This window comes from Thalassophryne amazonica, chromosome 8 (genome assembly GCF_902500255.1).
Source record: "Thalassophryne amazonica chromosome 8, fThaAma1.1, whole genome shotgun sequence".
Lineage (NCBI taxonomy): Eukaryota > Metazoa > Chordata > Actinopteri > Batrachoidiformes > Batrachoididae > Thalassophryne > Thalassophryne amazonica.
In genome coordinates this window covers 29,512,191-29,537,757 of record NC_047110.1, presented here as the reverse complement: position 1 = coordinate 29,537,757, position 25,567 = coordinate 29,512,191, and the positions used below count along the sequence as shown (strand labels likewise).

The following is a 25,567-nucleotide window of genomic DNA, read 5'->3' as shown; positions in this document are numbered from 1 at the left end:
TCAGTCATGCACACGCTGTCACATGCTGGAGGGTTTAAGCTGGCTCACTAGTGTGAGAACGCCATGTTCTCCAAATCCATAGAGAAAAACCTACACTGTATGCACACATCCAGTTCTTTCTGACACTGTTACAGGCAAGCTAAACCAAGACAAGCAGGCTGAAGACCTGCAGAGTGCTCATCTACTTTTGTGACCAGTCACTGCCGAATCAGCAGAATGTGGAGTAGTGGACATGCAAACATAAGGGGACGTGGAGAGGAGGTGGTTTGACCCAATTTAGTAGAGTCAAACTGTCCCATATCTTTGAAACGTCAATCGCCAGACTGCACTCCTGCTCAAGGTAAACTCCATGTAATCTGAGAGCATTCCAGAGCAGTGTGCCATCTGCTGCTCAAAACAAACAAAAAGGGCCAGCTGCTAAAAAGATAGGTTTCAGGCAACATCAACACAAGAAGCTTTGCTCTAAAGTAACTGAAACAGAATCTGCAACAAAACAGATTTAAGGTCACTTGGAGTTTACAGTCATTCACTGGTAAATTAAGCAAAGGATTAATCTACTGATCGAAAAATACCAGATTAACTAATGTTTGTTTGATCCAGACCAAAAAAAAAAAAAAAAAAAAAGAGATCACATTTAAGAAAACTGAACCAATGCCATGCCTGAAACAATTAAAAGAAATATATCATTATGGGTTAAATATTGACAACTATTTCAACTCCAATCTTAACATAAAAACCTACTGGAAACACTTTGACTCTCTTTAGCTTGATGCATGAGATGAATATAAAATATTTAATGTGGCAGACTGGAATGTGGGCCAACAGAAATTAATGAAGTGGCCCAAATTAAAAGATATATTTTGATGAAACATTGATTAAGGAATTCATATGTTGAAAAGAGCCTGTGTTCTAGCAGGGGTGGTGGCCAAGTGGTTAATGCACTTGGTTTCAGTTCAGAAGGCTCCGGGTTCAAATCCCACCCCTGCCACATTTCTCCATGTAACGTGGAGTTGCATCAGGAAGGGCATCCGGCGTAAAACCTGTGCCAATTCAACATGCAGATCCAACTTGGATTTGCTGTGGCAAGAGTCAAGAAATGCAAAGTGTGTGTGTGTGTGGACATAAAAATGGACATAAAATTAGGGTGGTTTCACTCCGTGGATGATAACATAGCATTTTGTTTTACAGTGCATCCAGAACAGCGCTTCACTTTTTCTGCATTTTGTTATGTTACACAACCTTATTCCAGAATAGAGTGAATACATTTTTTTCCCATAAAAATTCCACTCATAATGACATGAAAAAGTTTTGTTTTTTGAATTTTTGGAAATTTTAAATAATAAACTAAGAAATCGCATGTACATATGTAAGTATTCACACCATTTCTTCAATACTTTGTTGATGCACGTTTGGCAGCAATTACAGCCTCAAGGCTTCTTGAATATGACGCCACAAACATCTTTGGGCAGCTTTGCCGATTCCTCTTTGTGGCACCTCAAGCTCCATCAGGTTGGCTGGGGGTGTCGATGCACAGCCATTTTCAGATCTCGGCAGGGATGTTCAATCAGATTCAGGTCTGGGCTCTGGCTGAGTGACTCAAGGACATTCATAGAGTTGCCCTGAAGCCACTCCTTTGACAGCTTGGCTGTGTGCTTTGGGTCATTGTCCTGACGGATGAACCACTGCCCCAGTCTGAGGTCAAGAGCGCTCTGGAGCAGGTTTTCATCCAGGATGTCTCTGTGCATTGCTCCATCCATCTTTCCCTCAATCCTGACTAGTCTCCCAGTTCCTGCCACTGAAAAACATCCCCATAGCATGATGCTGCCACCACCATGCTTCACTGTAGGGATGGTGCCTAGTTTCCTCTAAACATGATGCCTGGCATTCACACCAATCTTTGTCTATCAGACCAGAGAATTTTGTGTCTCATGGTCTAAGAGTTCTTCAGGTGCCTTTTGGCAAACTCCAGGCAGCTGCCATGTGCCTTTTATAAGGAGTAGCTTCCATAAGGCCGCTCTACCATACAGACCTGATTGGTCGATTGCTGCAGAGAAGGTTGTCCTTCTGGAAGGCTGTGAATACTTATGTACATGTGATTTTTTTTTTTAAATAGAAATTTTGAAAAAAAAATTCACATTGTCATTATGGGGTACGAAGTGTAAACTTTTGTGGGGAAAAAAATAATTTCAGCCATTTTGGAATAAGGCTGTAACGTGAAATGTAGAAAAAGTGAAGTGCCATGAATACTTTCCAGATACACTGTATGAATGAATGAATGAATGAAAACTGTTTATTTCGAACATTTGATACAACAACAATTACAAGATAGATCAGTAAAGACAACAACAAAAAAGTTCCTACTGTGTACCCAACATGTCCGAAAAGGGGTAGGGTGAAGCATCAGCTTATTTATCCCTACCCCTTCTTCCCCACAACCAGTAATACCCTTTGCCACATATACACATAGATTCCTACACACCTAAACCGATATCAATATATATACATATATATATATATATACATACACAAACATAAATATACACCTACACATACATACACAAACATAAATATACACCTACACATACATACACAAACATAAATATACACCTACACATACCTACTTACATACAAAATACTATATATTTACAAGCCGAAGCAAAAAACAAAAACACCCTAACCCTCATTACCCTTCCTCCTCCCTATACCCAGAAAAAAAACATTTTTGTACCGCTGTTTGAACTGGTTCATGCTTGGACATTGCTTGAGCCCCACTCCCAATCTGTTCCACATCCTCACCCCACAGACAGAAATACAGAAACTTTTTAATGTTGTTCGTGCCCACTGATGCTTTAAATTAAATTTCCCCCTCAGACTGCAATCCCCTGATCTGTTAAAAAACATATTAATATTTGCTGGAAGTAAATTGTTTATTGCTTTATACACAATTTGTACTGTTTGAAAATGAACCAAGTCTGTGAATTTTAAGAATTTGGACTGTAAAAATAGTGGATTTGTATGATCTCTATAGCCAGTATTATGAATAATTCTTATAGCTCTTTTCTGCATTACTGATAGTGATTGTGTTGTACCTTTATAAGTATTACCCCATACCTCTGCACAGTACTGTAAATATGGTAAAACCAGTGAGCAGTAAAGAATGCGGAGTGAGTTGTGGTCCAGAATATGTTTCGCTTTGTTTAGAACTGAAATGCTTCTTGACAGTTTACTTTGTATATGTTTTATGAGTCTTCCAGTTTATCTTATCTATTATCACCCCCAGAAACTTATTTTCATGTACCCTTTCAATATCTACCCCCTCGACTTGTAACTGAACCTGTATGTCTGTATTACAATAGCCAAATAACATGTATTTTGTTTTACTTAAGTTTAATGATAATTTGTTTGTCAAACCATATTTTCAATTTTCCCATTTCTATACTGATCCTCCTCAGTAACTCCTGCAAATCCCCCCCTGAACAAAAAATGCATGTGTCATCTGCAAATAATACTAATTTTAATATTTTGGAAACATTGACAATATCATTTATATAAATTAGAAACAGTTTTGGACCCAATACTGACCCCTGTGGGACGCCACAAGCATTGTCCAAGCATGATGATGTATATTCCCCCAACTTCACAAACTGTTTTCTGTTACTTAAGTAGCTTCTCACCCAGTGCAACACCAACCCCCTAATCCCATACTGTTCAAGTTTATTGATTAATATGTCATGATTAATTGTATCAAAAGCCTTTTTAAGGTCTATAAATATTCCAACTGAATGTAATTTGTGGTCTATGGCGTTTGTAATCTCCTCAACTGATTCTATTAATGCAAGTGATGTTGAACTATGTGCTCTGAATCCATATTGACTATCAGTAAGTAATTTATGTTTATTTATGAATTTGTCTAATCTATTATTGAATAACTTTTCTAATAATTTGGAAAATTGTGGAAGCAAAGAAACAGGTCTATAATTTGTGAAGTGGTGTCTATCCCCAGTCTTATACAGCGGCACAACCTTAGCTATTTTCATTTGATTGGGAAATTTACCGGTTTGAAATGATAAGTTACAGATGTATGTTAATGGTTCTACAATCCATTCAATGACCTGTTTTACCACCACCATATCAATTTCATTTAAATCGGTAGATGTTTTATATTTACAATTATTCACAATGTCTATAATTTCATTTCCATCCACTGCTGTGAGGAACATTGAACAGGGATTTCTTTCTATAAGATTATTATCCCAATCCTCAGATTGGGAATCGGGAATTTTTTCTGCCAAGCTTGGTCCAATATTTACAAAAAAATTATTAAAACCGTTGACTTCCTCATCCTTATTTTCCTTCTTGACATTATTATCAATGAAATACTGAGGGTAACTTTTTTATTACCATTTTTGATAATGCTATTTAATATATCCCATATTCCTTTAATATTGTTTTTGTTATTATATGTTACTATAATATTCCTTCCTACATACCCATATAATATTAGTTAATCTAATTTTGTATTTCTTATATCTATTTTCTGCCTCTTTAATCTTTAGTTTTATGAATTCTCTATACAGTGTATTTTTCTTATTACATGCATTTCGTAACCCTTTCGTCATCCATGGTCGAGCTTGGATTTTTTGTTTTCTGTAGCCTTGTTTAATTGGACAATTTTTATCATATAATGATGTAAATATTTGTAAAAAAGTTTCATATGCACTATCAACATCACTTTCACTGTATACCTTTTCCCAGTTTTGCTCCTGTAAATCCTTCTTTAGTGTGTTCATGTTTTCCTCTGTCCGCACTCGCCTGTATTTTATTTTCTCCTCTGGCTGATTCCGCCGATGGTTTCTATTATAAACGATGAAAACTGGTAGATGATCACTAATGTCACTGATTAATAATCCACTCACAGTGTTATTCTCAATATCATTGCTGAATATATTATCAATTAAGGTAGCACTATGGGATGTAATTCTGCTTGGCCTGGTGATTTTTGGATATAAACTCATACTGTACATTATACTGATAAATTCATCTGTTATTTTATGCTTATTTGGATTGAGCAGATCAATATTTAAGTCACCACAAATGAACAGTTTTTTGATTAGTTTTTGAGAACATTTTTCCCATACAGTCAGTGAATGTTTCAATACTAGATCCTGGTGCTCTATATATACAGCTGACTCATACATTTTTGCTTTTTTCTTCACATATTTCAATAGTTATACATTCTAATAAGTTATCAATCACAGTTGTCATATTGTCTACTATTTTATAATCCATGTTCTTATCCACATACACAGCCACTCCTCCTCCACTCTTATTTTTTCTGTTTACACAATTAAATTCATGTCCATCCAGTTCAAAATCCATTCCTTTATCTTCATTGATCCATGTTTCTGATATAGCAATTATGTTAAATATTTTTTTAAACTGACTTAAATATTATTTAATGTTGTTAAAGTTTGCATATAGACTTCTGCTGTTGAAATGGATTATTGATAATTTGTTATCCGTTCTAATGATCCGATTAAACTGTTCATCTGTATAATAGCAACAACTGTCATTGATATTTGAGAAGAAATTATTGTCCGGGTCTATATCGTGCTCCAAGTCCAGTACATTGTGGTCTGTATTTAAATGTTCTCAGTTCTACTTTTCCATGATCAGCAATCCTTTGAGTTGTATCCTTCTTGTCTCCAGATGTAGATGAATAGGTAGTAGATGAATAGGTTCCTCTGGTCTGTGTCATGGTGTTGTGATGTGTTTGTGTCCTCATACCTTATTGGTCATATTTGTCCAGATCCTCACTTTAAGAAACACTATTCATATTTGTCCAGCTCCTCGATGTTCCTTATTGCCATGGCTTTTGCTTGTTCTGGTGATCCGTTCAGTTTGATGAATATTTTACAGTTTGAAGTCCATGTGTGCTGGATTTTTCCCTGTTCCTTTAAGAAGCGTGCTTTCCTGGCGATGTCGGCATTCCGTTTGGTGAGATGTTCATTGATGAATACGTTTGTCCCTTTCAGTTTTCTTCCTTGTTTTAACAGTGCTGTTTTGTGTTTTCTGTTGATGAATCTCATGATGACGGTTCGTTTATCACCGTCATTTCTCCGGGGCAGAGGGTGGCACGCTTCAATGTTATTTAAATCCATTTCTATACCTTTAGATAGGAGGAAATCAGCAACCTGTTTTTCCACAGAGCTGACCTCCTGTTCACTGGGCTCCCCTCCGCTCTCATCTGTTACCGCCCGTGCGTAGGACCGTGGTTTGATATGAAGACCTGTGATGATGACGTCGTTAATTCTGGTGTACTGCTCCAATTCAGCCACTCTATTTTCCAGCTGCACCAGATGCCGGTCTTTCTCGGCATTCTGGAGCCGTAATGCCTTCACCTCCTCCACCAGATCCATGATTGATTTCTGTTGCTGCTTCACAACAGAAATCTCCTCTGATAGAAAGTCCAGAGATTTTTAATATCGTCACCTTCCTCCGCTGTCAGAACCTTCTTAGGCCCCATGGTCGGCTTATGAGCAGCTTGTCGATCGCCGATGTTAACAGCCTGCGTTGTTTGTCACCGGGATGGATCTGCACTGCGCTGGTGCCGCGCGGCCTCGGTGTTTCCGCGCTGATGGATCCGCGGTGGCTGCACGAGGCCTCGGGGAAGCGGCACTCGTGACGCACGGCTCTAATGACGCAGCGCGCGGCCTCAGAGAATTCACCACGTTGGGCGGGCCTCGGACGTTGTTGCTGTCCAGTCGCGGGGCTAAGTTGCCGGTTGAGGTGGTATTCCCACTGTCCGGGTTGGCAAACACCGGCGTGGCAGATGGCAACTACAAACACCACCTCTGAAAACTCAGGTACAAACTTTTTGCAGCTCGCTCTGACGACACGCAGCTCTGACTGACTGACTCATGTATAGTTTGATACACACACACACACAAATTCTATAGAGTCATGCCACTCTGTTGTTTTAACTCTTGTATCAGCTTCTGTAAGTGGTCCTGTTGTGAGAAAAGATTTCCTCAGTCCTGACACAGGTCACTCCTTTGAGCAGATTATACACAACTGAGCTCAAACCCACTACATCAATCATCATGTAATAATACTAATAATAATAATAAAAACAAAAAACACTTGTCTCGACTCTTATTGTGATTCCAGAACACACATGTGCTGCTGTGGGAGAAAGTTCAGTGGTGCTTCTATGTTGGTGGGTGTATCTGGAAAAGTGATTCAACATTATGACCAAGCAGCCACACCTATTCTCCACAGCTGGCCTGTCACAGTGGCTCCAATAATCATGCTGCGACCCCTGTTTGTCTTTGAGTTGGATTCTTTTTTCCCATTTAAAGAAAATTAGTTTTGGCTGAAGAAATAGATAGTGATGCATATGGGCAAATTTAACAGCATATTTCAGTCTTACAGGTTGATAAAGGTTGAAAACGTATTAAACTGATGGACAAAGAGCAGAAATACAAAACAGATTGAATTAGTTTGAGAACTTCATTTCCATTACCGTTAGCCTGTAACTTTGAACAAAACAAGAAAAACTAGACAAACAGGAGTTTGCTTTAGTGTAAAACACCCCTTGATGGCAACAGGTCCAAACCTGCCTTTAATCTGTTACCTAACAAGCTTTTTGGTGGTTGTAGTTCAATCTACATGCTCAGTTATGAGCAAACAAAACTACATTTTGGGGATAGTTTTATTCACACTGTACAATGGCACTGAATTCACTGTTAGAAAGTCACAATGGGCATACTCTGGTACTGCACTTTATCTTTTGCTTGAACAAGATGGCTCAACTAGTGTCAGGGTAAGCATCCAAACTACAAGGTGAATTCAAAGGTCAAATATGCATTTGCTTGCGGACAGGCAATCCATATAGTTTGGGGCCATGTCAGTATCCATTATGGCATTGGAAATATCTTGTAGTAGGTAAAAATAGAGCAACTTATTGTTATAGCAAGCCCCTTCGGCTTCTCCCTTGTTTTCACTCAGGGAGTGTTACAGCAGATCTGAAGTAGATCTGCATGCTGATTTGGCACAAGTTTTACACTGGATGCCCTTCTTGACACAATGCCACATTACAGAGAATTGGCAGGGGTGGCCTTGAAAGGGGAACTAATTATTATTATCACTTACTGAGGTGTTGCTTGGCTGGTAGCATGGATTTACATTTACTCTCACTGTCTATACCTGCCCACAGTAACGTGCGGGTATCCCGTCTTAACATGCGCAACCCAAGAACGGTCCGCAGACGATAACATGAAAAGGCGAGAAGTGTGTGTTGGTCTCAATATGGATATTCTGGATGATTTTATCATGATAGTCTGACAATGAACAGCAGATAAAGCAGCCAGCTTGATGAGGACCCCTGCCGAATTTGGAGAACAGCGCGGTACAAGCCAACACAACAAAAGTTAAAGTGAGCCAACTTTTTATGTATGCGTTTGTGCGTTTTGAAATGACATTAAATATTGTTAATGCGATTCCACGTGTGGTGCATCTCAGTAAGTGATAATAATACAAATAACATGCAGTTGTCATGCAGTATGCATTTTCAGAGGCCCGACGTCCATGACCAGTCGTCCAAAATAACCGATATTCACCTGAGTTAGACGAGGGAGAATATCGAATATAATGCACCCCAAAACACTAATCTGAAATTTCATCAAAAGAGCATGTGATGTCCTACCTATAATTTGTATTGTTTGGTAGGATGTTTGTTGCCACCTGGAGTTATTCTGGCAACAGTTCCGCTGCAACTGGTCAGATTGCTACCAAATTCTGCCAAGGAATACATGATTATCATGGCCTTCCAGACTGGGTATTTCCAAAGTGAAATTATGTGCCACTGTCAAACATGGGCCAATAACGTTCTGCTATGCATCTCCACGGATTCATCTTTGTGCCCATGATTGTTTTGTTATCACCAACATCAGTTCAGTATGGTTTCCAACATCATGCCTACTTGTTTAGCAGAAACGACTTCACTGCCAGACAATCTTTTCAGTCAGCCACAGTCTGAAAATAACCTCAACCCCAATTAATTGCCAAAAAAAAGAAAAAAAAAAAGAAAAAAAAGAAACTGCATCTTTACACGTTCAGTGGATTACAAACCAGCTTTAGATGTGTATTCTGCCACCTACTGTATCAGAGTGTGTGCAATGATGGCATTAATTATTCTAAGTCTATACAATACAAAATGTGAAACAAAGTGAAAAACAAAATAATCAAAGTGCACAATAAATACTTACAAAACACAAGTTTAATTAGCACAATCATACAGCATTTTAAAAGACTAAACAAGAACAATCTGCAAGTGCTGCAGTATATTTATAGCCTAAAACCACAGCGTTAATACACTGATTCCAACAGTGTGCTTTATTTATTATTATTTTATGTATTTGTCCCAGTGAAAAACAATTTTGCAACTGCTCTTCACCCAGGCAAAGATGGGTACATCTTCTAGTGGCTCATAATAGTCTTACCTTACATTTTTTAATTATTTTTACACATTCAGTAAGGAATCTGAGAAAATCAAAAGGTACCTTTTAGGTTAGTGTTTAATATCTTATTCATAGACTATCAAAATTCTTTTTCAACCCAACTCCAAATCTGACTTGCATCCAAGAGCAGCCCAAACTATGAATTCTGCTTATTCATCATGCAAAAGGTCCTGAATGGAAAAGATTTTAACATTTGGAAAATATGCCACCATACCCAAACAGCACATGGGCCATGTGATGTTTGGTCTGTGAGCACAAAATGAAGGCCACCTGATGGAGATTTTATGGGTTATTTAATTAATTAATCATTGCCTGCTTACATGATATTCAATGTAATCAAAAACATTTTACAACATTTGGATTCAATTCCTACGCAAAAAAACGTCTGTAAAGCATGTGTTACATGTATAAGACATAATCCACAGGCAAATTTGAGGGCAAATCGGGGACAGTTTCATGCACCTCAGTACCCCTTCCAGAGTGTACACATGGATTTCATTGAGTTGAATAAAAGTGGACCCTACCAATACTGTTTGGTGTTGATTGACGCCTTCTCAAAATGGGTTGAGATTGTTCCAAGTGCAAAAGCTGATGCATTAACTGTTGCTAAAGCCATCTGCAAGACGATCATTCCAGCATATGGTGTCCCAGAGATGCTGTACAGTGATAATGGAACACATTTTGTGAATGAGGTGATCACAAAAGTAGCACAAAACTTGGGGATGACCCTCAAAAATCACTGTTCTCATCCACAAAGTGCAGGATTAGTAGAAAGAACAAATGGGACAATTAAGAGCAGACTCAGAAAATGCATGGAGGACACAAAAAGACCCTGGCCAGAATGCTTGGATTTAGTCAAAATGTACATGAGAATAACACCCACACAAGCAGGACTCACACCATTTGAGATATTGCATGGACGAAGTTTTAAACTTCCGGACTTGCTACCAGACATTCAGACTATGACTGAATAAAAGAACCTAGCAGACTATATGAAAGAACTGCTGCAAGAACAACAAATACAAAAGACACATTTACTGCCATCAAACTCTTTACTTCCTACAGACTTAGACTCTGGAAGTACACCCTGGAGATTGGATCTACATTAGAGTAATCAAAAGGAAATCCTGGTCCAGCCCAAAGCGGGAAGGGCCATTCCAAGTGTTACTTACAACACCAACTGCAGTTAAAATCGCTGAGGTCGAGTTGGATCCACCTAAGTCACTGTAAGCTGGTAAAACTCCTGGACAACCTAGAGGAAAAGGCATCCAGCCCAGAGGAAAAGGTCATCTTGGGTGCATCTATCCCACTACAAAGACAAAGACCAAAGGTTGAAGCAAATAGAGTCCTGAAGCAGACGAGTAACCAGCTGTGACCAAGAAGAGGCCTGTCAACTGAGACCAGGATCAGAAGCAGACGTACTACAAGCTTGAAATAAGAGCACTGAAGCTGACGTGACCAGACCAGGAGACAGAAGCAGACGAAACTGCATCATTGAAAACAGGAGACGAGACGATCCTGTTCTAATCCTGTGCACCTGTGTTTAAAAGAAACGTCAAGAACAGGGCACAGGACAGAGTACATGACACATTATCTTAAGTCCACTTGCAACATGCCTTACACATACTGATAATAGTACAGATTTATGCACTACAACTGAAGGGAAATAACAAAAAAAAAAAAAGGTTCCAGAGTCCCTCAGTCCCTTGCTGAACTGAGACTGAACTGTCACCTTCAGCCCCTAAGCCCAGACAAACTGCATCTTTTGAACTGTCACTAAAGATGACGCCTGAACCAGTCAACATGAAGGACAAAGAGCTCCTGCTGAGGAGAGAAAGAGTAAGACGACATAAGGGAGAAATCCGAGAGGTTCATAGCAGAAAGAAATGCTCTTGTTTTGTTGTTGTATGATAATGTTGATTTTGTTAGCAGGGGTAATATATTTACTTCATCATTTCCGGTTACAAGTGACAGCTAGACAAAGCGAAGCGTTCACAAAACTCAAAAGATACATACCTAAACAGATGCTAGCACTACTCGATGAGATAAAAAAAACGATACCACAGACAATCCATTACAGCAAAACTCATGGTACTATTATGCAACAATCGTAGCTCAATCAGTTAATGAGACAGACTGCTATGTCTGTTCATACATCCCAATATCCAGCACATAACCAATTTTATGGGCACGACCATTTAGTTATGGTGTCACTGACTATTGTTCAAGCTATGTACGTAACAATGACTGGTGAGGATCACGTATATATGTCCAAAGCATACAGCGGATGGAATGGATCTCATTGGGGGAAAATGTATGACCCGTGTAGTCAATTAGTAACCTTGACTAGGATTAAGGCATCTGCACTTGTGGCCAAAACAGTTATAATACCCCACGGAATTAAATTTCCAATTTGTTATTATCAGGAAGGGAATGTATCAGTGGGACGGTTGACTGCTAAAAGATGTGTAGAGACTCGCCTAAATGTTGGAGAGTGTATTCAAGTTAACACAACCAAATCTGAAACCCTATATTGTGGAAAGTGGGCTCAGGACAGACCCTCCTGTCCAACAGATCACAATCGCTTCAGGATAGCAAAATTATGGTTACCGGCCCGGAACGGAACATGGCCAGTGGATGACGTGTTCTGGGTTTGTGGTACACGCTTGTACCTGAATCTCCCACCGGGATGGGATGGAATTTGCGCCCCTACCCAGGTGTCAGATCACACCTTTGTCGTCGCGGCCGAGCCCAAAAGGCCAGAAAGGGTGAGGCGGAATTTAGACGACGTGGAGATTCACCAGGTAAAACACATCTGGCAGAGCGATGATGTGCCAGAGGAGTTTAAGATCTGGAAAGATTGGGAGAGGGGTGGTCTGTCCGTGTTGCCCTGGTTGGGTATTCCATACTTACCGTTTCGATTAGAAACGGTAAATTATCGATTGGCTGTATTCCTAAACGCATCTCTCGTAGTCAAAGCCCAAAACAAAACGCTGACCGAAATCCGTACGATGGTCCTCCAAAATCGATTAGTGTTAGATTTGTTAACAGCGGCACAAGGTGGAGTATGTGGAATGATAAATGCCACATGCTGTACATATATATCTGATGAGATAAATTCTGATTCGGCACAACAGGCGATAAGGGTCCTGGAAAAAATGCAAACTACTATGACCACCGAGTTTCAGGAAACAGCAGCACGATGGAGCCTGTGGGGGTGGTTTACCTCCGGCTCCTGGTGGCAAATATTGCTAAAATTCTTTACACCGGTTCGGATTTTGATTGGAGTTTTGATTGTTTTCTCCTGCTGTGCCATACCCTGTATTAAGGCAATGGTTGCCAGGCTGGCAACCAAGCTGTTTGTGCAATTACAACTGACTCACACACCAACCTATACACGTTTGAACCTCGAGGAGCCCCAGGAAGGATGTGATAATGTGGACTAAGGACAAGACACTTATGATGATAATTGAAAGTGTAAAGTAATGAAGTTATGAGTGACGATGTGTAAACAAGTGCTCATGATGGATGAGTGAAATTATGCTGAATTGTTATACACTGTAAATACATTTATTTTTACACTAGCTAACTACAAAAAAATGCTAAAAGAGGAGGGAAATGGAGATTTCATGAGTTATTTATTTAATTAATCATTGCCTTCTTACATGATATTCAATGTAATCAAAAGTAGTCTGAGTTAAGTTTCTGCTTCTTGTGAAATGAACTGTATCAACTGTTATCTGTGTGATGTGGGAGTGAAACCAGCCACATCACTGAAAGAATATGTGTCTTAGCTGACTTGTTAAAGGATTCTACATTGTCTGAATTATATTCTTTTATATTTCATTCACTCATTCAATCATAATTATGTACCCATTCATATATGCTGCATTTAAGCTAAATGATTGCTCAACCACAGTGATGAACTAAAGGTTATTTCAGGACTCTGTTGACATCGAAACTTAACTGCTTACTCCCTTCTTTCGGTGAAAGAAACGAGCATGTTTCACAGGAAACCGTAACTCACAAGCAACCGTTCAACCCTCCCTTCCCCAAACACAATGTACCCTGATGCTAGATTGTATTGTTTATGATTTTTTTCTTTTTCTAATAAAAGAGCAAGCGCCGGAGGGGCAGCGGAGAGGAGCAGGAGAAGCAAGGTTGGTCTTAGGTTTGTACGCTCTCTCCAAAGCTTCTCCCCTTTGCGCAAAGCTCACAAAAGAGATCTCTGTCTAATGTTGTCTCTTTTTATGTGATTGTGCTTTGAGAAACTGTTTTGCAGGATACGATCTCAGGCACAGTTTAAGTGCCAGGTCCAGTTAGGGCAACGGACCTGACACCACCTGATCCTTTGTCCATCAGCCTACATGGGTTTGTTGCTTGCAAAAGCAAACAAAGCCAACTGCCAATGGCATATGGCCAACAATGAAGAAGTATAATAGCCAGCTTGTGTGGGTAGTGCTTCTTGAAAGGGACACAATGCACAGAAGTGCCCTGGGGTGTATGCTTTTTAGCCATGCATGTGGCTTTGAAAACCTGAAAAGCTGGCAGATACCCTCGTCTCCAACATATTTTACCCACTTGTCAATCCGTCATTTAGGTTATGAAACACATTGTTTGGGTTATGAAACATTATTTAGGTTATAAAACAGTGCCACAACAAGTTTACACTTCCAGTTTCACATAATAATGCACCCCACTTTGCACTGACCTGACCATTTGCACAAGCATTAGAAGGATTTGATAAGTCAACTATTCAATCAATATGGAACTATTGATATCAACAACCACTCCACAAAGTACAAAACAGAGGTTTAGAGCAGGTTATTGAAGTTTCAATGGCTGTTAATAGGTTGTTTACACCAGCAATTTGTAAACAAATTTTAGAAGGATTTATAAGTTGTGCCTGAATAAATATGTAAAATACAGATTTTCATAAATAAAGTTTTAGACTATTGGTTCATTAACGTTTTAAAGTTGTTGATTTTATATTAATACCTGGTTACTGGAATTAATATAAAGAAGCCATTTTGTTTGGTATTCAGTGGATATCTACCAAAGCAGACCATTACAGTGGCATGCCAGTTAGTTAAACAGAACCTTTTAAAAAAGTTATCCCTTCAATTCCCCATCAGACAGGAAAATCACTCGAGTCTGTGCCTACTGAGATTTGTATGTGACTGAATGGTGAAAGGAGGCATTAATGTTTCACTTCAGGTAGTTATGGTAGATGACTGCTGCTTCCACACTTCGATCCTTTGTGTGCAAAACCGTTCCTCCCCAGAAAACCACAGAGTTCTGAATTCACAATCATGAATTGTGACGTGCTAGTTGCTGGTGCAGTTGTCTTGAACGTAGTGACTATGGATGCCCCCAATCAGTCTCTTAATGGAGTATGTGTTGATACAGAGTCCTGGCCTGATACTTGCATTTTCCTCTATGTTGCGCTTACATGAAGGCGTTTGTCTATATGTGGACCTGTGACATACTGGTGTCCTGTCCCGGGTGCACCTCTCCTCATGCCCTAGGACTGCTGGCATAGGCTCCAGCATCCCCCCCCCCCCCACCCCACTTTCGTGACCCTTAACTGGAGTAAGCAGTATGCATGTATAGAAAATGGATGGCTGGATTACACTTGCACAGAGCAGAATTATATATACGAGGGCTGTCCGTAAAGTATAGGTCCTTTTTATTTTTTTCAAAAACTATATGGATTTCATTCATATGTTTTTACGTCAGACATGCTTGAACCCTCGTGCGCATGCGTGAGTTTTTCCACGCCTGTCGGTGACGTCATTCGCCTGTGAGCACTCCTTGTGGGAGTCGTCGTCCAGCCCCTCGTCGGAATTCCTTTGTCTGAGAAGTTGCTGAGAGACTGGCGCTTTGTTTGATCAAAATTTTTTCTAAACCTGTGAGACACATCGAAGTGGACATGGTTCGAAAAATTAAGCTGGTCTTCAGTGAAAATTTTAACAGCTGATGAGAGATTTTGAGGTGATTCTGTCGCTTTAAGGACTTTTCACGGTGCGAGACGTCGCGCAGCGCTCTCAGGCGGCGTCATCAGCCTGTTTCAAGCTTAAAACCTTCACATTTCAGGCTCTGTTGATCCAGGACGTCGTGAGAGAACAGAGAAGTTTCAGAAGAAGTCGGTTTCAGCATTTTATCCGGATATTCCACTGTTAAAGGAGATTTTTTTAATGAAAGATGTGCGGGCGGATTGCAGCGTCGGCTCGCAGCCGCCGCGACGCTCCGCCACAGGAAAAACACCTCTGTTGGAAGCCTTGAGGACAAGTTGGAACATCTCCAGCTGATAAACAATTTCTCATATACTCACTCCACTGAAAGCCATCAAAAGCCGCCTGGATTTTACAAATGGTTATCAACACGGAGGTGTTTTTCCTGTGCCGCCGCGCCGCGTCGGCTGCGTCCCGACGCGCGGACCCGTCCGCACGTCTTAAAAAAAATCTCCTTTAACAGTGGAATATCCGGATAAAATGCTGAAACCGACTTCTTCTGAAACTTCTCTGTTCTCTCACGACGTCCTGGATCAACAGAGCCTGAAATGTGAAGGTTTTAAGCTTGAAACAGGCTGATGACGCCGCCTGAGAGCGCTGCGCGACGTCTCGCACCGTGAAAAGTCCTTAAAGCGACAGAATCACCTCAAAATCTCTCATCAGCTGTTAAAATTTTCACTGAAGACCAGCTTAATTTTTCGAACCATGCCCACTTCGATGTGTCTCACAGGTTTAGAAAAAATTTTGATCAAACAAAGCGCCAGTCTCTCAGCAACTTCTCAGACAAAGGAATTCCGACGAGGGGCTGGACGACTCCTCCCACAAGGAGTGCTCACAGGCGAATGACATCACCGACAGGCATGGAAAAACTCACGCATGCGCACGAGGGTGCAAGCATGTCTGACGTAAAAACATATGAATGAAATCCATATAGTTTTTGAAAAAAATAAAAAGGACCTATACTTTACGGACAGCCCTCGTGTAATATATATATATATATATATATATATATATATATATATATATATATATATATATATATCTTGTGAAGGGACAGTACAAGTTCACGTACATCACCATACAGTGAAGTAAACCAGATTATAGCCATCAGTTAACTTTAATCTGTTGTCCCTGGTACATGTTCCACCACATGTTTTTGATTGGGGAATGCAAGTATGTTAAAGTAAATCCAGTGTATATGCTCATCACTTAACAGCTCTGCCATGCATTAAGAAAACACCTTCAATCCAAGCAGCTTCTTATTGTCATTTATTACTTTAAAAAAAAAATTAAACAGATTTATTGCTCTTTTTCTCTCTGTCCGAGGTATGAACAACGGATGGCTACAAACTGAAGGGCCTGGACGGACTGTGAGGTGGAAGAGCTGAGGCGGGTGATGCATGCTGCAGTCTCCATGTGAAGGTCCACGGACGGCATGGACGACCCCTGCCTGGGGTGCCAACGTCTGTGCGGCTACACCCATGAGTGCAAATGAAGGTTGACTACATCAGTTGCAAAACAGACTATGCTCGAAGACTAGATATAAAGACCCAGTACCACCCCATCGAAAACCCATCGACAGCCGTATGAAAGCCATCTCAAAGCCATCCTGTGAGACCAATACGGAGGTGGTTTTGTGCCGCACCACGAACGGCGCGGTGGTGCATCTGTCCGCTTTTCTTTCCATGAAAAACACTCCTGTAACAGTGGAATGTGCCGAAAAAGTACTGATGTCCACGTCTCCTGCCATTTTTGTGTAAGTCAGACGACATCCCGGATCAACAAAGCCTTCACGTTGGAAATGATCTAGTTGATTCAGCCTGTCGATCGTCGCTCGGAGCGCTCTCAGCAGCTGTGGGCTGTCTTTAAACTGGCTGGGGCACTCCTTAATCTGTGTAATCCCCATAAAATCGTCCCTGAAAGCCATCTGAATTTTCCGAATGGTGTCCACCTGGAGGTCTCAGTTTCTGGAAAAAACTGATGCAGCAAAGCTCCAAATCATTCAGACATTTATTCGCAATAAAAATCCGACGAGAGGGGTGGACCACTGCTCACACAAAGCCTGCTCACATGCAAATGACACAACCGACAGGCGTAGAAAAACTCACGCATGCGTATGAAGGTTTAAGCTTGTCTGATGCAATCACACATGATTCAAATCCATATGGTTTTGGAAAAAAATAAAAAGGTCGGATACTTTTCTAACAGACCTCGTATAAATTACATAAATTGAAACTGAATTTTATGTATGTCTTATTGATTCCAGTTAGTACAATGTTGTAGTCTTAAAACTAGGACACAAAGTAATTTTGACTGAAGGTTTAAGTTGTTAAAAATATATTCATTGTTATCATTGTCATCGTATGTAAAAATGTCTAAAATGTCTTCAAAAGTGGACCTTTACTCTAGCAAAGGGGGAAGGTCCTTTTGACTCACTGGCTATACGCCTAACTATTTTTAAACTGGAGGAAAACAGACGACTGCGAGAAAAAAAAGTTTATTTTTTTGTGGAAATCACTAACCAATTGGCAGAGAGGAAAGTCACATCACATGTGCTATTCATCAAAACAGACTGTATTTGAAGCAGTGTAAAATATGTTTTTGAGACACTGTGGCAGCTCTGAATGCTGCCCTTTACCACTTCACACTTATCAAACTGAGCGAGACTGTTAATGATCTGTGTGAATAAAAATCAATCTGGCCAATACTAATCGACTCTGATCAGATTGGGACATCCCTGTTAAAGACAGCTGACACTTCTGCCTAAAACACAAATCACTCAGGACAGGGCGGTGGCATGTTAGCACTGTTGCCTCACAGCAAGAATATCCAAGGTTTGCTTGACACCTGGTCCATTCTGTGTGGAGCTTGTATCTTCTACAGATGTTTGTGTGGGTTTCGTCCAGGTGCTCTGGCTTCCTCCCACAACCAAAGACATGCAGGTTATGTCAATGACCACCTGTGTGAGAGGGAGAGTGTGAATGAGTCCTGTCCAGAGTGTACCCTGCCTTTCACCCAATGACTGCTGGGATAGGCTCCAGCCCCCTTTGACCCTGATTTGGAGTAAGCGTGCATATAAAATTTATCAATTAATGAATAAATTAATTCACAGTGCGTTGACTGGCGCTACATTTCATGTGAGACCCTACAGTGCAATGCCCTCTTGAATCAGTTTGTCCCACTGAGTGCCAACAATGAGCAAAACAAATCCACTGTCATTAAACTTGCTTTTCTCAATCACAAAAACTTCATTTGCACCACACATTTCAAAAAGAAACATTGCTCGGAGTGTATGTTCTGGAACTACAGATGCGTTATTTACGCCTTGGTCTTGACACAGGCTTATGAAGACTTGTGTCTTGTCGACACTGAAATTGAACTCTCTATATAATCTTTTTCTTTGTTTTCAATAAGTGTTCCATAAACACGGCACAATTTCAAGAAACATCTGCGTCCACACAAATCCATTGAAAATGGCAGAAAATGCTGTCTTTGCCAGATCTCTATGTGGAGCTGTAACGCTCCCACGAAAAAAAAACAGAGAAGACAACATGGAGCATGCACGTAGAGACCAATTTCTGCTTCGAGTCACACTGGATTATAAAGCGACTAAACTACAAAAGGATGTCGAGCATCAATACAAATACAAGGATTTCATGGATGCGTTTCAGGTGCGGTATCGGAGACACCCAACAAAGATCTTAAGGCTGAGGTTAGAGAGGGGAGTATGATAGTCATTTAACAAAAGTTGCATATCAGTTGTACACACAAAAAGGCAAAGTGTTTTGATTTGTTTAAGATTTACCCACTTTGGGACCAGTTTTCAAAACAGAGTGATTTTAGGCTCCAAAAACTCTGGTTCCATTTGGATGAAACTCCTATATGATACAAAACGTTTGCCTCAACTTGTCTCCTTGTGGCTGGTCTCGACTTGGTCAAATGCCACTCCACACTCAGTCTTTGTCTTGACTCATATTCAACCCTTCAAGAATTTTGTCTCACCTCTGACTCAAAGGTGGTCGTATCCTCTTATCTACTCAAACCTGCCTCAGCTGTCAAACAACTTTGCAAATTATTTTATCTTAAATGATTTAGGGTTAGGATAAGAATATGGGTCTGGGATAGGGTATAACGGTTGTAAAATATAATGCATTTTGAAATTTGAACAATACTTGCATGTCACTACCACAACTTTGTAGACTTTCAGGAGCCTTGCAGTGTAACAATTCAATTGTGATCCAGGTCCCATTTGGGACTAGCTCACAGTTGCAAAATGCATAGAACATCAAATGTGACAGCGAGATCAATGCCTCGGAGGCCACTGTACCATCACTGGATAAAGAATGTATTTGGACGCATATCATTTAAACAGTCTGCTATCAAATCAACCCATGTTTTTATGCTCAAAAGTTGTTAAAGCCAACTCTTAACCTGTGTTCACGATTCATGTTCCTTAATTCAGGTACTAGCTTTGTTACACGTCTTTGAACTTTTCCAAAAGCATTTGAGCGCTTTCAATGAATGGTGACCATACCTGCACACAATAGATGCCAGTGAACTAACATCTGTACAGACCAAAAAAGGAACTCTTAAATGAAAATGCTCATCTGATCATTCCAAACATTATTTACCTTAGCACCAGCTTTGTCAACTGGAAAATAACAGTTGGTGAGTGATAGTACACCCAGATACCTTTCTTCATTTACATCTACCATCTCATTTATATAGTAAACAACATGGATTAATGCTGCCAAATTGCATCACCTTACAGTTACATTCTTGAACATTCTAATGTAGGTACACGCATATGACCTAAAAATGGCGTCCGCTGCTGTGGCTGTCGCTTGGAGGAATGCATTTATTTTGTGACAATCGGGAATCTCCGTATTTGATGACATAGATGAGATCTCCCTGCAATCTCATTTTCAAACGGTATTCCTGTGATGAGTAGAAGTTAAGAAATTCTGTGAAAAAATAATTGAAAAATTGCGTCAAAAACATTTGCTGTTAAATGGTGAGTAAGATCGGTTTTCAAATAATATAGAACATTTATTTCATGTGATTATGTACCTTTCTGTGAAGTTTGGTGGTGATCAAAGCCTTTGCATGCATATTTTTATGATCCGCGAAACAGCCGGCTTTTTTTTTAACTTGGAAACTACTGTCAGAAAACAGTGTTTATACCAGGGGTAGGCAACCTGTTCCAGAAAGAGCCATGAGGGTGCAGGTTTTCTTTGCAGCCACTGACTCCACCAGGTGATTTTACTGATTAATATCACTTTGAGCAGATGGAATCAGTTAGTCAGTGAAATCACCTGGTGGAGTCAGTGGCTGCAAAGAAAACCTGCACCCTCATGGCTCTTTCTGGAACAGGTTGCCTACCCCTGGTTTATACGGTGGATCGTTGCAAATCACACATGTAAATGAGATGATTAAGTCTGACAGAGTACCATCATTCTGAAATGTAAACAATAAGACACCAGTCACAGCTTTCTGATGCACAGAGATGAAAATTACCAAGAACTTCTGACCTTCAAATGCTCATACCTTTCTTCATATGCGACAGAACAAATATTTAAACCCCATTTTGAATGTTTCCAAACACACCATTTCTGTTACAATTCCTTTAACTTTTTTTTATCATGTACCTATCTAACGCCATATTTAGGAGCTGTTCAAGGTTTGTTTACATCTGCAATGTCACACTCTTGAATTATTGTCATGATTTTAGATCTGTGTGTGTGTGTGTGTGTGTGTGTGTGTGTACGCACACTTGTTTTCATGACAATTCAGGATATTTTTTCCGATAACACACCTTCGATATCAGGACACTGGGAAAAACAAGAACATTTTCCATGTCTTCATTTTCCCCCCGAGTACTCTAAAGCATGCTTGACCCCACCCCCAACCACCACCACCAAAATCTCTGACGTCCTAAAATATCACAATTTTTGGAAAATAAGTGTTTATTGTGCTCATCTTCAATTTCACCGCCTAGTGGCCAGTTTTGGAATTTAACACTTTTCACGCTTTCAGTGTCTCATATGTAGCATCTTAAAAAAAAAATCAGGTTTGACCAAAATATAGCCCTAGCCAAAAACTCAGATGGACATATTCCTATAAGCATGGCTCAGAATTAGTTTGATTCCAAGGCCTCTAGGACCTTGGGAAAAGTATGTTCCCACTTTTCACATTTCTGTCATACGTCCTGTTATGTCATGAAAACGTGTGTGTGCGCATGTGTGTGTCTGTCTCATATTGTCCCATGCCCGTTGTGTCAGAGTTACTGAATGACCACATTCTAAACAAAAGAAAACCGACTCAAAAGTCCAAGAAGCGGGAAAAACTACATTTAAACACCGAGGTTTTAGTGAAAAACCTGAAGCCTAAACAACAACGACGTTGTCGGGGAAAAACAGGCAGTAAGCTGTCACGTTCAGAACAGTGTGTACAACAACAACTTACCGCTCGCTCCGAACACCAGACAAGCTGTGAAAACTGTGAGCCAGAGAGAAAACCTTGTAAGGTCCTTCATAGCTGCAGCCTCAGTCGGTAAAACGGTTCGATAACACCGCGCGTTGACTCAACGCTGCGCTGTGACTCACTCAGAGTTAGCAGCCTTTTATAAACTCGCGCAGCAGGCAGACTGCACAAGCACGTGCGCCCCAGCTCACAGCCAATCGCGTCCTGTTATTTTTAATCGTAGCCCCTCCTCTGTCTCCGCCCACTCGAGAGAGAGAGTAAAACGTAAACAAACTAAAGAGAAGCAAAATGACCCTGTAAAGAACAAGTCTGCTCCCTGAAAGGAAAACATTTTCTCTTTGTCTGCTCTTAAGACCTCAAACAGTAGTAATTTGACTTCTCTACCAAAATTCCCGGTATCGCCCACCTCTACTGTGAGGCGATGATGTTAAAGGGGACGTATTTAAACTTTTTCCAGCTGTCTAATATAGGTTATGGGTATATTAATATATAAAAATTTATTTCCAAAAATACTCCACAGACACTGAATTGGATGCATCCTTAAAATTAAAAACAAATCAACTAGGAGGCACTCAGAGAGCGTGCATACCTCTCATGTTCACCTTCATACCTCTCAAGCCCACGTGTTCCTAAATGCTTAAAACTTCTACTGGATTAAAAATATGTTCTAAATCAAATTAGAAATAAAATCCCTCATTTTCTAGGAGACTATCCACCTGCTCACCAAATTTCATCAACATCCTCTAAAAACCTTTTGATTTAAATGTTGCTAAGTGCAAAATATTCTTCTGGATTTCAGTTGCAGAATATACTCCCGATCACCACCAGAACTGAATCACTTATTTTCCAAAATCTTATCTATCTGCTCACGATATTTCATCAATGTCCTCTAAAATAATTTTGAGTAAAATGTTGTTTTTTGCCAAACATTCTTTTGGAACTAATTTCCTGGGTATAATCCAGATCAGGTCAAAAATGGAAACAATTAATATCCAGAACAGTATCTATCTCCTCACATAATTTCATTGAAATCTGTTGATTATTTTTTGAGTTATCCTGCTGACAATCAAACACTGCCTCCATGGCAGAGGTAATTAAAGTTCTTGGTCTGTCGATATCACCCGTTTCTGTGCTGCTGCTTTAAAAAGAAAGGAGGTGCATCTGGCCACGTCCAAATATCTAAAGGGAAGGTTGTGCAGATGATGCGTGATGCTGAAGATTCCTCTAACTTTCACAGACTCAGGTGTACATGCACAAACACTGAATTGTAGGACTGTAGGGATGTTTTAATAAAACCTCAATGATTTTGCACAATATGACCTCCGGATACTTGTTTTACTATAAACAGCAAATGTTGTTCTTGTTGGAGTCTCCCATGGATCTGAGGATGAGAAGACAAGCAGTTTCCTGTTAGCATGAATCCTCATGTGGGAGCATAGCCCTATCCCTGGGACACACAGTCTTCCACAGACACTACAGGGGATTTTTGTCCAGTGTTGAGGTGAGAGCTCTAAATTTCCTGAGGTCTCTCTTGTTGTTCTTGTCTGTTTAAAGGTCTCGATGCTTGTGTGACCTAGAGTCCCTTTATTCAGAGAATAGCAACGTAACAAGTTGGAAAAAACGGTCACGTGACTCGTGGTGCCATCTTGGGGCCAAAATAGCGTTGGCTGTTAATCTGTCCGCATGTAAATCCATCCTATTTATTTATTTATTCACTGAAAATGCCGGGTTGCTGTGCATTTGGATGCACAAATAGACATAACAAGGGGTTCAAGATGTACAGATTCCCTTCAGATCCAAACAGAAGAAAAAGTTTGTAAAATAAAGTCAGCCATGTGGGATGGAAGCCGATTTCATCGTCAAAGCTTTGAGAGGTAAATTTATTGTTCAGTCCCATGTACAGAAAAACTCACCTAAACTGTTATTGTATAAACCGGATATTCGCAGTCACCGGACAAAAAAAGTCCCAGTGTTTTTGTTTTGTTTTCCGTGTAATAAATACCGTATATAACGGATTTTGTACAACAAATTTTTTGCTCACATCAGATAAAAATGTCCCATCTGATGGTAATGTATTTCCATTAAACCCCTTGCTTGTGGGACCGGAGTCATTTCCATGATTCAAAAACCAGCTGTTTATTTTTTTCACACCGTGGTCAGACTCGGACCCACAGCCTGACGTGCATCTGTTAAATCAGACACAGCAAAAGGCTGTAACTTCACACTTTTTTGTTTTCACTCCTTCACCTCCCATCATATTTTAATAGTTATTGCAGTCCGCACTAGAGGTGGGCGGATCAGTCCTAATATCGATAATATCGATACCAACGCTGGTATTGATATTGAACGATCCTCGTGTAAAAAGATCAATACTCAAGCTTTTTTTTTCTCCCGCATGCACTGACTGCTGCACATGTAGAGTCATCAAAGTCTACTCTCTGTCTGTAAGAGCAGTGCTGCGCTGTGCCCCTCTGGTCTTTTGTTGTTGCACTGTCATGTGGCTCAGCGGCACCAGCCAACAGCCTTGCAGGTAGTCTCACCCTGGCCCGCCCACTCAGTGCTCTAATAAAGTATTTTGTTGTCACGTACAATGTTTGGCGAAATTCTATCCTAGGTCTTTTGGATTCTTTGGATCTATGAAGCTTAAATATGAAAAAGTATCGGTATGGGTATCGGTATTGATATCGGTGATACTGGGCCTGTATTTACTTGGTATCAGATCAATACCAAAATTCCCAGTATTGCCCACCTCTAGTGCGCACGCTGATTACATTTCGGGATCACATACATTTGGCAGAAAAATCTGCAAATTTACAGCACTGAGTCGGAAAAAGAGGAACTTGAATCCCTTACCTTTGAACTGGAGGTGATGATTGTAGAAAGAAAAGCTTGTTGAGGGTCAAATTAGGCCATAATAAAGCATAATCCAGAGACGGAGAACTTTAAAACTGTCACGTACATCATTGCATGACATGGAGTTGTAGAGTTACAGAACCGTAAATCAGTAAAGTGTAAATTTATGTAAATTTGATAGTTTGACTATTTTTATATTTATTTTGATAGCCCCTGTACCTGGATGTGTTGCTGTATGTGGTTAAATGATACAAAAAAAAATGTTGAAAACATAAAAGGTTCATTCAGTAGTTCAGCACATTTGGCCCCAAAATGGCACCATGTTCTCAGTTGATGCTAGTCTCTCAATAAAGGGACTCCACTGTGATCTGGTGCCTCCAATTTTCCCTGTGAGCAGCTTTCTCCTCCCAGGCTCCTACATCAGTGTTATAGTTCCTGATGTTAGCCTTCAGCGTGTCTTTAAAGTGGAGAAGGGGTCTTCCCCGGCCAGATAGTCCCTCCTGTATAGCAACATTTTTAGTATGCGGCTATCAGGGAGCATGCCCTACCCACCGGAGCTGGGCTTGGATGATCAGGCTTTCAGCACGAGATAGCCCACACTTCTGCAGGACCAATTTTAATCTCAGTTTTTTCACTAGTTGAAGAACATGCACTGTGAAAGTTAGGGAGTAATCAATTAAAATACCCAGATATTTA

The 25,567-nt window shown here is 40.3% G+C and overlaps 1 protein-coding gene and 1 long non-coding RNA gene across 5 annotated transcripts in view; both read right to left on the bottom strand.

The window, feature by feature from the left end:
• mfge8b (milk fat globule EGF and factor V/VIII domain containing b) overlaps window positions 1-22,151 on the bottom strand; it is a 107,560-nt gene extending 85,409 nt beyond the window's left edge. For all 4 annotated transcript variants that reach the window (XM_034175919.1, XM_034175920.1, XM_034175921.1 and 1 more), the window contains exon 1: window positions 22,001-22,151. In XM_034175919.1, the coding sequence (XP_034031810.1) occupies window positions 22,001-22,070 (70 nt within the window). In that variant the 5' untranslated portion in view covers window positions 22,071-22,151. The remainder of the gene's footprint in view (window positions 1-22,000) is intronic.
• Window positions 9,710-14,035, bottom strand: LOC117515389. The gene is made up of 2 exons (XR_004562136.1): window positions 13,865-14,035; window positions 9,710-9,791 (listed from the first exon to the last, which is right to left on the bottom strand). It is a non-coding gene; the product is annotated as an uncharacterized LOC117515389 (long non-coding RNA).
• Window positions 22,152-25,567: the final 3,416 nt, after the last annotated feature.